Here is a 14,622-nt window from a genome sequence, read left to right on the forward strand (position 1 = left end):
TTAACATCATCTACCAGAGATCTACTGGTAACAACAGTGACTGGTGTTGGACAAGGTTCCTCGCTGTCTCCTATAATCTTTGAGTTATATATCAATAATTACTGCGTATTTGAGGCTGTTGCTGTATAGCCCTTGTGGCTTAGCGCTTCTTTTGAGGCTGTTAACTGACAGCTACTGTGAACTATCAGCCAGGACATTATCAGCATCCGCAGTAAATAACGAGAGGAAAGTCTGAGAGAAGACGAGAAGAAAGTTGAGTTATAGAGGAATAACGAAGCTTGGGAGAAGACAGGAAGAGAAGGAAGCTTAGTCATAAAGAGCAAGAAGGAAGCTTGACAGCAGGAAGAGAGACAAGAAGAGAAGGAAGCTTAGTCATAAAGAGCAAGAAGGAAGCTTGACAGCAGGAAGAGAGACAAGAAGAGAAGGAAGCTTAGTCTTAGAGAGCAAGAAGGAAGCTTAACAGTAGGAAGAGAGAAGACAAGAAGAGAAGAAAGCTTAGTCATAAAGAGCAATAAGGAAGCTTGACAGCAGGAAGAGAGACAAGAAGAGAAGAAAGCTTAGTCATAAAGAGCAATAAGGAAGCTTGACAGCAGGAAGAGAGACAAGAAGAGAAGAAAGCTTAGTCATAAAAAAAAACAGCAAGAAGAAAGCATATCAGCAGGAAGAGAGATACAAAGACAGGAAGAGAAGAAAGCTGTCATAAATAGCAATAAGGAAGCTTGAGAACAGCAAGAGAGAGATAAGAAGGAGAGTTACAAGAGTAAATATGGAGGTAACAGAGAGTGAAGTAGGAAGAGTAGTATTAAGGAGAAAAGTAACACTGATCAATGGTGTTTCAATCATCGTGGGTTCCATCATTGGTTCTGGAGTGTTTGTGTCTCCAGGTGGAGTACTACACTACGCTGGTTCACCAGCTGCTGCACTCTATGTCTGGACCATCTGTGGTGTCTTCTGTACTATTGGTGCTCACTGCTTCAGGTTAGTAACTTTGTACTTAAAATTCATAACACTACAACATGTTAAATTACACTCCTTACAAGGGTACTTGGTACTCTGTGACGTTAATGACTGAATGATAATGATAATTGTATAGTTAACAAGTGGTAAAAAACATACTCCAGATGGCCCTTATTACTACATTTCACCTACTTGACAAAACCTTGTATAAATTAAACGTCGTCCTGATTAAGTTTATCTAGGCACAGGTACACGTAAATACAATTATCATAGTGTAAATTACCCACCAGAATAACCCAAAGAAAAGTTAGTCTTATTTACATTGTTGGTCCTTGGTAAAGGTCTTCAAGGTTAGGTAATTAAGAGTCTTAGAGGAATCAAAATGTACCAACGTGGTTATATTTAGAGGTGTAGTGAGGTGACAGACCTACCGTCAGCACACATCAAAGAGGTGTAGTGAGTTGACAGACCTGCCGTCACCATACACATCAAGAGGTGTAGTGAGGTGACAGACTTACCGTCACCACACACATCAAGAGGTGTAGTGAGGTGACAGACCTACCGTCAGCACACATCAAAGAGGTGTAGTGAGTTGACAGACCTGCCGTCACCATACACATCAAGAGGTGTAGTGAGGTGACAGACCTACCGTCACCACACACATCAAGAGGTGTAGTGAGGTGACAGACCTACCGTCAGCACACATCAAAGAGGTGTAGTGAGTTGACAGACCTGCCGTCACCATACACATCAAGAGGTGTAGTGAGGTGACAGACCTACCGTCACCACACACATCAAGAGGTGTAGTGAGGTGACAGACCTACCGTCACCACACACAAGAGGTGTAGTGAGGAGACAGACCTACCGTCACCACACACATCAAGAGGTGTAGCGAGGTGACAGACCTACCGTCATCACACATCAAAGAGGTGTAGTGAGGTGACAGACCTACCGTCACCACACACATCAAGAGGTGTAGTGAGGTGACAGACCTACCGTCACCACACACATCAAGAGGTGTAGTGAGGTGACAGACCTACCGTCACCACACACAAGAGGTGTAGTGAGGAGACAGACCTACCGTCACCACACACATCAAGAGGTGTAGCGAGGTGACAGACCTACCGTCATCACACATCAAAGAGGTGTAGTGAGGTGACAGACCTACCGTCACCACACACATCAAGAGGTGTAGTGAGATGACAGATCTACCGTCACCACACACATCAAGAGGTGTATTGAGGAGACAGACTTACCGTCACCACACATCAAGAGGTGTAGTGAGGTGACAGACCTACCGTCACCACACATCAAGAGATGTAGTGAGGTGACAGACCTACCGTCACCACACACATCAAGAGGTGTAGTGAGGTGACAGACCTACCGTCACCACACACATCAAGTACATCTTGTCTCTCCTGCTGCCTTTATTCCTCTCTCCCTCTACCCCCGTCCTTCCCCACACCAGCTTTTCTTCATCCTTCAGCGTATCTCTGGTCATAAAAAGCATTGTTGGTTACACTAGATGTCTTTCGTCGCTTCATGATCCAAGACAGGTATCCCCGTAAATAAGTTTGATTTGGGTACAGGTCCCCATAAGCACGATTATGTGTAAATTACCTCAGGTAACCCAAAAAAGTCAGTGACATATTTCTACTGTCCTGTATTGCATAACCCCAGTCCCCTTTACCTCAATACACACGAAAGGCATAGTGCAGAGTAGGGGCTAAGTTTGTTATGAAGCTTAATGTTAGTGTTGAAGATTTTTTAGTGGAAGGGAAAATGCATTCACAAGTTGACAAATTAGGATGTATATACAACCCAATACAAATTATATCTTTCCATAAAAAAACAAATTTTAAAATTACAAGCCTAGCTGAAGAGACATTCTTAATAATCGCACACTGATCAATATCTTATAAAACACTAAGTTTGAAACCGCTCAGAAGTTGCATTATCAAGTTACCGTGATGAAGGTTTAACGTCATTCAGATGAGGAACTCTCAAATTATCTTATCAAAACCAGTATTTCAATGTTCCCAATTTCTTCAATAAAAATGACAGTTTGGGACTTACACGGGTTAAAACCAATCCAAATAAGATTAACCATCGATTTAGGTTTAGTAACTTTTTCTTCAGGCTTTGGATACAGGGTATACAAAATCGTTACAATGGTCTTGAGGGCACGCAGATTCAAGGGTGCATGTTGTAATATTTATATAGATTTAATCTAGTTTAACCCAGTAAAATTAGTCATTGACTTCTGATCAGGAGAGATTCTCGGATTACATGGAACACATCAAGAGAGATTCTCAGGTTATTAGATTGGACTCAAGAGGAACACCAAGGAGAGTGCTATTGGCTGGATCGATGGCTCGTGGTAAAACAACACTAATATCCCCAATTATCTGTCGATTAGTAGAAACCGTTTCACATTTAGCGGGGTTTAAAGATAGGCCCAGTCTCTCGCCAGTGTCCTTTATTTTTCTGATGTCTTCTATAAAAGATTCTGTAATACCAGCCAGGGTACCATCATCCAAGAATCATGTAATAATGTTGGTAAAATTACCAGGAGAGCGAAACGTTGCCACAATAAAAATGTCACATTAGTTGCACTTGTGTCCTTTTACTTTACACATCCAAGAATCAGATATTGAGTTCACTGGACTGTTTCTGTGACGTGCTTGATGACCAGGCAGAAAAGGGGCTAGAAGGTCTCCCTGTTGTACACCCTCGCACGAGTCAGTTTCATGGTCTCCAAACAGTAGTTTAGAAGTCCCACTATAACACGATTGTATGAAAGGATAGAGGGAAGGGAAGTGTCTAGAAACTGCTTGGAGAGCAGCACCCCTTCTAAGATGAATGCATTGGCAAAGTCTAGTTTGAATAGGCTTTTTCATCTGACATGTTATTGATGTATACTCGTGCTGCATGGGCGGCTGCTTCACAGCCTTGTTGAACACCAGAACCGAGTTGTGCTGGTTTCAGCATTGTGGCAACCTCTTGACACACCATTCTTACTGCTGCCTTGGCGATGAGGCGCGGAAGGGTGTTGCCCACTGCAGTGGCCTGATTCCTTCACCCTTTTTGCGGAGGGTACATAGTGAGGTACCAAAGAAGAGTGGCCGGGACACTGTCAGCCAGGCAGACATTGGAAAATTTAGTGAGTTTAGACAGCAACCTCTCTGAAACCCTCCAGAGTGCTGGATTGAGCATTTGTTTTAAATGAAGTGATCATAAACAGGTGAAACCCCCTGCTGAGCCCCGTGGTAATGACAAGGCGGTTTTATACACATCAGCGTCCTGGAGGGTTAAATGTTCTTCACCTGCTGTCTTGTGGCTTAGCGCTTCTTTTTTGATTATAATAATAATTCACCTGCTGCACTCTCATAGTTGGTATTTGGAGCTCTGGGTGGATGTTTGTCCTTCACGGCTTGTGCTGTAATGACGTTATAAGCCTGAGTGCTCCAGTAGTATTACCTTCTTCTATTTTTTTTTTTTTTTGCTAAATTGAGCTCTGATTTTGGAGATAACAGATGTTCTGTTGTTGGCATTTCCCCGACTGGTGTTTGTCGCCCTAGAGGGAAGACGGATGAGGTTGTCATCTCAAGGGAATGCATTTAATGCCCTAATAACAAATGTCAGATACTTGTTCCTCCTGGGTGGGACAGCCAGACAGGCATTGCCAAAAAGCAGTAGATTGTGCTAGTATCAAACCATACCACGGGCGGGATTGAACCCGCGGTCAGTCTCAAAACTCCAGACCGTCGCGTTAGCCACTGGACCAGCTAGCCACAATAAGATTCGTCCAACTAGGTGTATTTCTACACCATAGGAAGGTTATAGGCACCACTGTGACCACAAGTGCATTTGTGGTCACAGTGGTGCCTATGCTAACCTTCCTATGGTGTAGAAATATACCTAGTTGGACGAATCTTATTGTGGCTAGCTGGTCCAGTGGCTAACGCGACGGTCTGGAGTTTTGAGACTCTCTGACCGCGGGTTCAATCCCGCCCGCCCCTCATGGAAGGTTCCTTGATGTTGGTGAGGGGCTCTTGATTTAGGGAATTGAATCTGTGCTCCAGTTCCCCGAATTAAGCCTGAATGCCTTCCACATCCCCCCCTGGGCGCTGTATAATCCTACGGGTTTAGCGCTTCCCCTTGATTATAATAATAATAATCAATCCCGCCCGTGGTATGGTTTGTTTGCAATCGTGTCATTACGATTTCGTGAGTCGTGCTAGGATCCATTGATTTCAGGGGCATCGCTGACTTACATTTAGAGGTCAGCGAATTTAGTAGCAGCTTGAGGGCGAGCTGCTTTGTGGATGTGTGTCATCGTCCTGGTGGATGTTAATTTGATTGCAGATTTTAGGTTATCTGTACAGGTGAAGTCACGGTGGCTGTCAGCTCTGTCTGCTGGGAGGGGCTGTTGGTTGTTCCTGGTTGTAGCTCTCCAGGAACCTTGGCACTCATCGTGTGCACGGATGTTTAGACTTGTGAGATTGTGTGTACATTTCCGGTTGCACACCTGGCAGATGCCTCTTGGCTATGCCCCTGGGAACTCGGCCCACCTTGTGACATTACTGGCATCGTGGGCACGGGGAGCAATAGCGGGGGTAACGTGGGTGAAGGGAGTCATGACTTATACGGCAAAATGTATCTGTACCAAATATATATATATATATATATATATATATATATATATATATATATATCTAGATATATATATATAGATATATTCTAGGTAGTAGGCTGGTAGACAGCAACCACCCAGGGAGGTACTACCGTCCTGCCAAGTGAGTGTAAAACGAAAACCTGTAATTGTTTTACATGATGGTAGGATTGCTGGTGTCCATTTTTCTGTCTCATGAACATGCAAGGTTTCAGGTACGTCTTGCTTCTTCTACTTACACTTAGGTCACCACACCACAGCACCGTATCATCCTTTGCGGATGATACTAGGATCTGCATGAGGCTGTCATCTGCTGAGGACGCGGTTAACCTCCAAGAAGATATAAACAATGTTTTCCAGTGGGCAACGGTAAACAATATGATGTTCAATGAGGACAAATTCCAACTACTCCGTTATGGAAAACTGGAGGAGATAATAACTAGAACAGAGTATACTACTGACTCCGGCCATACAATAGAGCGGAAAAATAATGTAAGGGACCTGGGAGTAGTAATGTCTGAGGATCTCACTTTCAAGGATCACAACAGTACCACGATCGCAAGTGCAAAGAAAAGATAGGATGGATAATGAGAACTTTCAAAACGAGAGATGCCAAGCCCATGATGATCCTTTTCAAATCACTTGTTCTCTCTAGGCTGGAATACTGCTGTACATTAACATCTCCATTCAAAGCAGGTGAAATCGCAGATCTAGAGAGTGTACAGAGATCCTTTACTGCACGTATAAGTTCTGTCAAGCACCTTAACTACTGGGAACGCTTGGAAGCACTTGACTTGTACTCGTTGGAACGCAGGAGGGAGAGATATATCATAATCTACACTTGGAAAATCTTGGAAGGAATGGTCCCAAATCTGCACACAGAAATCACTCCCTACGAAAGTAAAAGACTGGGCAGGCGATGCAAAATGCCGCCAATAAAAAGTAGGGGCGCCATTGGTACACTAAGAGAAAACACCATAAGTGTCCGGGGCCCAAAACTGTTCAACAGCCTCCCATCAAGCATTAGGGGAATTGCCAATAAACCCCTGGCTGCCTTCAAGAGAGAGCTGGACAGATACCTAAAGTCAGTGCCAGATCAGCCGGGCTGTGGCTCGTACGTTGGACTGCGTGCGGCCAGCAGTAACAGCCTAGTTGATCAGGCCCTGATCCATCGGGAGGCCTGGTGATGGACCGGGCCGCGGGGGCGTTGATCCCCGGAATAACCTCCAGGTAACCTCCAGGTACACATACATTTACAAGCATATATATACACACCCCTCTGGGGTGTCTTCTATTTTCTTTCTAGTTCTTGTTCTTGTTTATTTCCTCTTATCTCCATGGGGAAGTGGAACAGAATTCTTCCTCCGTAAGCCATGCATGTCGTAAGAGACGACTAAAATGCCGGGAGCAAGGGGCTAGTAACCCCTTCTCCTGTATATATTACTAAATGTAAAAGGAGAAGCTTTCGTTTTTTCTTTTGGGCCGCCCCGCCTCGGTGGGATACGGCCGGTGTGTTGAAAGAAAGATACACACACACACACACACACACACACACACATATATAGTAATAATATATATATATATATATATATATATATATATATATATATATATATATATATATATATATATATATATATATATATATATATATATATATGTCGTGCCGAATATGTAAAACTGGTCAATTAGCAAGAACTCATTTAAAATTAAGTCCTTTCTAAAAATTTCTCTTATACGTTTAAAGATATATTTTTTCAATAATGTTAATGTAAAAATTTTTAATTTTGCACCAAAAGAATCTTAGAAAACTTACCTAACCTTATTATAACAAGGAAAACTTATTTTAGCCTAACCCAACTTAATATATTTTAGATTTGCTTACAGTAATTTAATACTAAACAAACACAGTGAAATATATTTTTTTCGTTAGGTTCAGAATGATTTTGGCGAAATTATTGCATACACAAATTTTCGCTTGTCCTATATGGCAAGATGAACGTTGCTATTTAAGCCAAGATCGCAAGTTCTGCCTATTCGGCACGACACACACACACACACACACACACACACACACACACACACACACACACACACACACACACACATATATATATATATATATATATATATATAATATATATATATATATATATATATATATATATATATATATATATATATATATATATATATATATATATATATATATATATATATATATATATATATGCAATAAGATCACAGTAAACAGGTGATTTTAAAATATGCAAAACAACCACTGTGAAAGAGTAGTGAAATTCCAAGTGCTTTCGTGACTACTCACATTGTCAAGGAACTATGACAATGTGAGTAGTTACGAAAGCGCTTGGAATTTCACTACTCTTTCACAGTGGTTGTTTTGCATATATATATATATATATATATGAATATATATATATATGTATATATATATATATATATATATATATATATATATATATATATATATATATAATATAGGGAAGTACCACCTCTATAGCTGGACTGGGGACCCTCATCCTCAGAGAAGACAATAAACGTACCTCGGGGAAAACTCAGTCAACCAATCAAGTTTATTCTCTCAAAGGATTACAAAGTGGGGTTTACAGATTTTGGTTATTGTGTGGTTTACATGTAATAAAATACTAATTACAGAGGGGGCCACTGAAACACCTAGCAAGGCTAGGCATTTCGGGCAAACTTATATTAATTCTTAACCCTAAATTATTACAAATTATGGAGTAAGTTGACTAAATACTAAGTGACTAAATACTAGTTTGTGAGTTTAGCAATGTGAATGCTTTTGTTATGGCACAATACATAGTTTCTATATTGGAGTATCACAGGCAAACTTATGACTAGTTAGGAATCATTATTTTAAGATTAAGATTCGTATTTCTGTGCTTATAGTCAAATGGGTGAGTGAGTGAGTGTAAGTGTGAACCACCAGGTGGTTTTTATGTAGTTAGTTGACGGGGTGTATCAGGGAGATAGGATGTTTTCTAACGGTAGTTTTGAAGGTGATGAATGTGTCTGCAGTTCTAGAGTTTTCAGGTAGGGTGTTCCAGATTTTAGAGCCTTTGACATACATTGAATTTTTGTAAAGATTTAGTCGGACACGAATGTCGTAGAGACGTTTGTGTATGGTGTTATGCCTGTGGGTCCTGTCACAACTATCAAGAAAGCATCTTAGGTCAACGTTAATATTGGAATTTAAGGTCCTGTAGATGTAGATTGCACAGTAGTAAGTGTGGATGTTCTGAACAGGGAGTAAGTTTAGATCTATGAAGAGTGGGGGTGTGTTGCCAGGGATGGGATTTAGTGATTATTCTTACTGTGGCTTTTTGTTGGGTTATTATTGGCTTTAGATGTGTTGCTGCAGTTGATCCCCAAGCACAAATAGCATAGGTGAGGTATGGATAAATGAGTGAATGGTATAGTGTGAGAAGGGCATTTTGGGGCACGTAGTATCGTATCTTGGAGAGGATCCCAACTGTTTTGGATAGTTTTTTTGTTATGTGTTGGATATGGGTGCTGAAAACTCAAGGTTCTCCCCGGAGCTGTTTGAATATTTTCTTCTCCTACCACCCCATATATTTTATATTCTATATGAACATTTATTAATAAACAGAATAAATTTACAGAAAACACAAACATGAATACAATGGTACAGTGTATTAAAGATCATGAATTTCCTCCAGCTCCTCCGAGGCCGGATGCGAGCCAAGTATGCAGCAAGCATTTTCCCCTCTGTATATATATATATATATATATATATATATATATATATATATATATATATATATATATATATATATATATATATATATATATATATATTGGTTTACTAAATTATAAGAGTGTACAGTATGACGCACATGTATAACAAAAATATTTCCTGGGTAATAGCAGATCTAGCTGACTTGGGAGGAAGGAAACGATTGAGGGAGGTGGGAAGGGAGGTAGGAAAGAAGGGAGGGAGGTAGGATGAAAGGAGGGAGGGAGGTAGAAAGGAAGGAAGGGAGGTAGGAAGGAAGGAGGGAGGGAGGTAGGAAGGGAGGAAGGAAGGGAGGGAGGTAGGAAGAAAGGAAGGAAGGGAGGGAGGTAGGAAGGGAGGGAGGTAGGGAGGTAGGAAGAGAGGGAGGGAGGTAGGAAGAGAGGGAGGGAGGTAGGGAGGTAGGAAGAGAGGGAGGGAGGTAGGGAGGTAGGAAGAGAGGGAGGAGGGAAAGAAGGGAGGAAGGGAGGTAGGAAGGAAGGGAGGTAGGAAGGTAGGGAGGTAGGAAGGAAGGGAGGTAGGAAGGAAGGGAGGTAGGAAGGAAGGGAGGGAGGAAAGGAGGGAGGGAGGGAGGAAGGGACGGAGGGAGGAAGGAAGGGACGGAGGGAGGGAGGACGGAAGGAGGGAGGAAGGGAGGGAGGGAGGAAGGGAGGGAGGAAGGGACGGAGGGAGGAAAGGACGGAAGGAGGGAGGAAGGGAGGGAGGGAGGGAGGAAGGAAGGAGGGAAGGAAGTAGGAAGGAAGGAGGAAGGGAGGTAGGAAGGAAGGAGGGAGGGAGGTAGGAAAGAAGGGAGGGAGGTAGGAAGGAGGTAGGGAGGGAGGTAGGGACGGAGGGAGGGAGGAAGGGAGGGAGGGAGGGGGGAAGGGACTGAGGGAGGGAGGAAGGGACGGAGGGAGGGAGGACGGAAGGAGGGAGGAAGGGAGGGAGAGAGGAAGGGAGAGAGGGAGGGAGGAAGGGACGGAGGGAGGAAGGACGGAAGGAGGGAGGAAGGGAGGGAGGGAGGGAGGAAGGAAGGAGGGAAGGAGGTAGGAAGGAAGGAGGAAGGGAGGTAGGAAGGAAGGAGGGAGGGAGGTAGGAAAGAAGGGAGGGAGGTAGGAAGGAAGGAGGGAGGGAGGTAGGGAGGGAGAGAGGGAGGTAGGAAGGGAGGAAGGAAGGGAGGAAGGGAGGGAGGTAGGAAGAAAGAAAGGAAGGGAGGGAGGTAGGAAGGGAGGGAGGAAGGAAGGAAGGAAGGAAGGGAGGGAGGTAGGAAGAGAGGGAGGAAGGGAGGGAGGTAGGAAGGGAGAGAGGAGGGAAGGAAGGGAGGTAGGAAGGAAGGGAGGGAGGAAGGGAGGGAGGGAGGGAGGAAGGGACGGAGGGAGGGAGGACGGAAGGAGGGAGGAAGGGAGAGAGGAAGGGAAGAATGTTCTAGTGATTGAGGTTGTTGGATAAAACCGGTAAGATTACCTGGAAATTTTATTTTATTTTTGTTGGGGAAATTCCCGGGTTATTCTTTGTATTCAACTCTTCCCCTCAGACAACACCCCAATCTTGTGTCAGACAACACCCCAATCTTGTGTCAGACAACACCCCAATCTTGTGTCAGACAACACCCCAGTCTTGTGTCAGACAACACCCCAATCTTGTGCCAGACAACACCCCAATCTTGTGTCAGACAACACCCCAATCTTGTGTCAGACAACACCCCAATCTTGTGTCAGACAACACCCCAATCTTGTGTCAGACAACACCCCAATTTTGTGTCAGACAACACCCCAATCTTGTGTCAGACAACACCCCAATCTTGTGTCAGACAACACCCCAATCTTGTGTCAGACAACACACCAGTCTTGTGTCAGACAACACCCCAATCTTGTGTCAGACAACACCCCAATCTTGTGTCAGACAACACCCCAATCTTGTGTCAGACAACACCCCAATCTTGTGTCAGACAACACCCCAATCTTGTGTCAGACAACACCCCAATCTTGTGTCAGACAACACCCCAATCTTGTGTCAGACAACTCCCCAATCTTGTGTCAGACAACACTTCAATCTTGTGTCAGACAACACCCCAATCTTGTGTCAGACAACACCCCAATCTTTTGTCAGACAACACCCCAATCTTGTGTCAGACAACACCCCAATCTTGTGTCAGACAACATCCCAATCTTGTGTCAGACAACACCCCAATCTTGTATCAGACAACACCCCAATCTTGTGTCAGACAACACCCCATTCTTGTGTCAGACAACACACCAGTCTTGTGTCAGACAACACCAGTGTTGTGTCAGACAACACACCAGTCTTGTGTCAGACAACACCCCAATCTTGTCAGACAACACCCCAATCTTGTGTCAGACAACACACCAGTCTTGTGTCAGACAACACCCCAATCTTGTGTCAGACAACACACCAGTCTTGTGTCAGACAACACCAGTGTTGTGTCAGACAACACCCCAATCTTGTGTCAGACAACACCCCAATCTTTTGTCAGACAACATCCCAATCTTGTGTCAGACAACACCCAAATCTTGTTTCAGACAACACACCAGTCTTGTGTCAGACAACACCAGTGTTGTGTCAGACAACACAGCAGTCTTGTGTCAGACAACACCCCAGTCTTGTGTCAGACAACACCCCAGTCTTGTGTCAGACAACTCACCAGTCTTGTGTCAGACAACACCCCAGTCTTGTGTCAGACAACACACCTGTCTTGTGTCAGACATCACACCAGTCTTGTGTCAGACAGCACTCCAGTCTTGTGTCAGACAACACCCCAGTCTTGTGTCAGACAACACACCAGTCTTGTGTCAGACAACACCCCAGTTTTGTGTCAGACAACACCCCAGTCTTGTGCCAGACAACACCCCAATCTTGTGTCAGACGACACCCCAGTCTTGTGTCAGACACCCCAATCTTGTGTCGGACAACATCCCAATCTTGTGTCAGACAACACCCCAATCTTGTGTCACACAATACCCCAATCTTGTGTCAGACAACACCCCAATCTTGTGTCAGACAACACCCCAATCTTGTGCCAGACAACACCCCAATCTTGTGTCAGACAACACCCGAATCTTATGTCAGACAACACCCCAATCTTGTGTCAGACAACACTTCAATCTTGTGTCGGACAACACACCAGTCTTGTGTCAGACAACACACCAGTATTGTGTCAGACAACACACCAGTCTTGTGTCAGACAACACACCAGTCTTGTGTCAGACAACACATCAGTCTTGTGTCAGACAACACATCAGTCTTGTGTCAGACAACACCCCAATCTTGTGTCAGACAACACACCAGCCTTGTGTCAGACAACACCCCAGTCTTATGTCAGACAACACACCAGTCTTGTGTCAGACAACACACTAGTCTTGTGTCAGACAACACCCCAGTCTTGTGTCAGACAACACACCAGTCTTGTGTACAGACAACACCCCAGTCTTGTGTCAGACTACACCCCAATCTTGTGTCAGACAACACCCCAGTCTTGTGTCACACAACACACCAGTCTTGTGTCAGACAACACACCAGTCTTGTGTCAGACAACACCCCAATCTTGTGTCAGACAACACCCCAATCTTGTGTCAGACAACACAACTGTCTTGTGTCAGACAACACACCAGTCTTGTGAAAATAAATGGTATAAAATACCGACACAATGGAAACATAAACACATATGCAGTTTAATGTGATCCTTTATTGACAACGTTTCGCCCACACAGTGGGCTTTTTCAAGTCACAAACAGATCTACCTGGGATGGAAGGTACGTGAGTATTTATAGTCAGATTCAGAATGTTGAGGTCAGGTGGAGAATGCTGCATCTGATGATCTACCGGGTGGGGTTATATAGTCTAAAATCTTGGGTAGCTTGGCAGGGGTAATGGACAAGTTGTGAGTAGACCTTCTGCGGTGTTCTATGTTCTTATGTGGGATAGCGATGAAGAAGTTTCTTGGCAAGTGGTTCAGCTATGTTATAGAAGCCATTGTTCTGGTTGAAATTGACGATTCACTTGATCTTCCTATTCCAGCCAGCGATTTCATCGACCTCGTTGAACTATGTGTCGGCTTTACGTGTTTCTCTTTCGAAAATCACCTCTTTCAACAGACTTTTGGTCTGAAGATGAAAGTTAAGACACTTGTGCAACATCTGGTTATCTTTATTGTAAACGTTTCGCCATCCAGTGGCTTTATCAATACAAATTCTTGGACATAATTAGAAAACAGAAGAACTATATACAAAAGATGAGGTAATCAGTCCCTCAGCCTTGGAGGTGGTGTTTACAACACCGTGGTTGTAGACTTTTGGTCTACCCATGGGCTCGCCACTCAGTGCCGTCCTGGCGAACTTATAAATGGCACGTCTGGAAGCCGAGCGTTTCTCCACCATTATTCCTTCGACTGTCACCTGGCTCCGTTATGTTGACGACATTCTCCTCATAACTCCCAGGCGCTTCAACGTTCAAGCTCTCCAAGACAAGCTCAACCAGGTCGAGCTTTCAATCCAGTTCACACTTGAAGAAGAAGAAGTAGACAACACTCTTCCTTTCCTTGATGTTCTTCTCTGCAAAGCTGACCATGAACTTCGTTTTAAAGTCTATCGAAACCAACCAACCAAAGCGGTCTTCTCCACTTCTACTCTCACCACGACACCAAAACTAAACGTGGTGTAATTATAGGCTTCTTCCTGCGCGCACTCAGAATCTGCAGCAATGAGTTCCTTGAGGAAGAATGCACTATAATTGAACAAGTATTTTCTAAACTCCACTATCCTCGTCACTTCATCAGAGACTGCAGACGGCGGGCATTAAACATCTTCAACACACCCAGAGAAGACACTGCCGAGAAGAGATACATAGTCCTCCCCACCAACTCCATTGCCAAACATGTTTCCAACATCTTTTCCAATACATCATTCCAAGTATCTACCTCCACAACCACGACCATCAAGGACATCACCAGTAGTAGACAGGACAAGCTTCCATCCTCTGCAGGGGTATACACAATCCCTTGTAATGACTACAATGACTGCAACAAATTATACGTGGGCGAAACATCAAGAGACCTCCAAACACGTATTTCAGAACACCAATACGCAAGCAGGACTGACGATACAAGGAATGCCTGTGTACAACATCGCAGTTCACACAACCATTTAATTAACTACAGAAACTCAAGACATCGCCACAGAAGACAACACTCAGTACCGAT

General features: G+C 43.8%; 1 protein-coding gene across 1 annotated transcript in view; it reads left to right on the top strand.

The window, feature by feature from the left end:
• Positions 1–545: 545 nt before the first annotated feature.
• LOC128687116 (large neutral amino acids transporter small subunit 1) overlaps positions 546–14,622 on the top strand; it is a 198,251-nt gene continuing 184,174 nt past the window's right edge. Inside the window, exon 1 of the mRNA XM_070098339.1 lies at positions 546–978. Within this exon, the coding sequence (XP_069954440.1) occupies positions 767–978 (212 nt within the window). The 5' untranslated portion in view covers positions 546–766. The remainder of the gene's footprint in view (positions 979–14,622) is intronic.

The sequence above is a fragment of the Cherax quadricarinatus genome, chromosome 62 (genome assembly GCF_038502225.1).
Source record: "Cherax quadricarinatus isolate ZL_2023a chromosome 62, ASM3850222v1, whole genome shotgun sequence".
NCBI lineage: Eukaryota > Metazoa > Arthropoda > Malacostraca > Decapoda > Parastacidae > Cherax > Cherax quadricarinatus.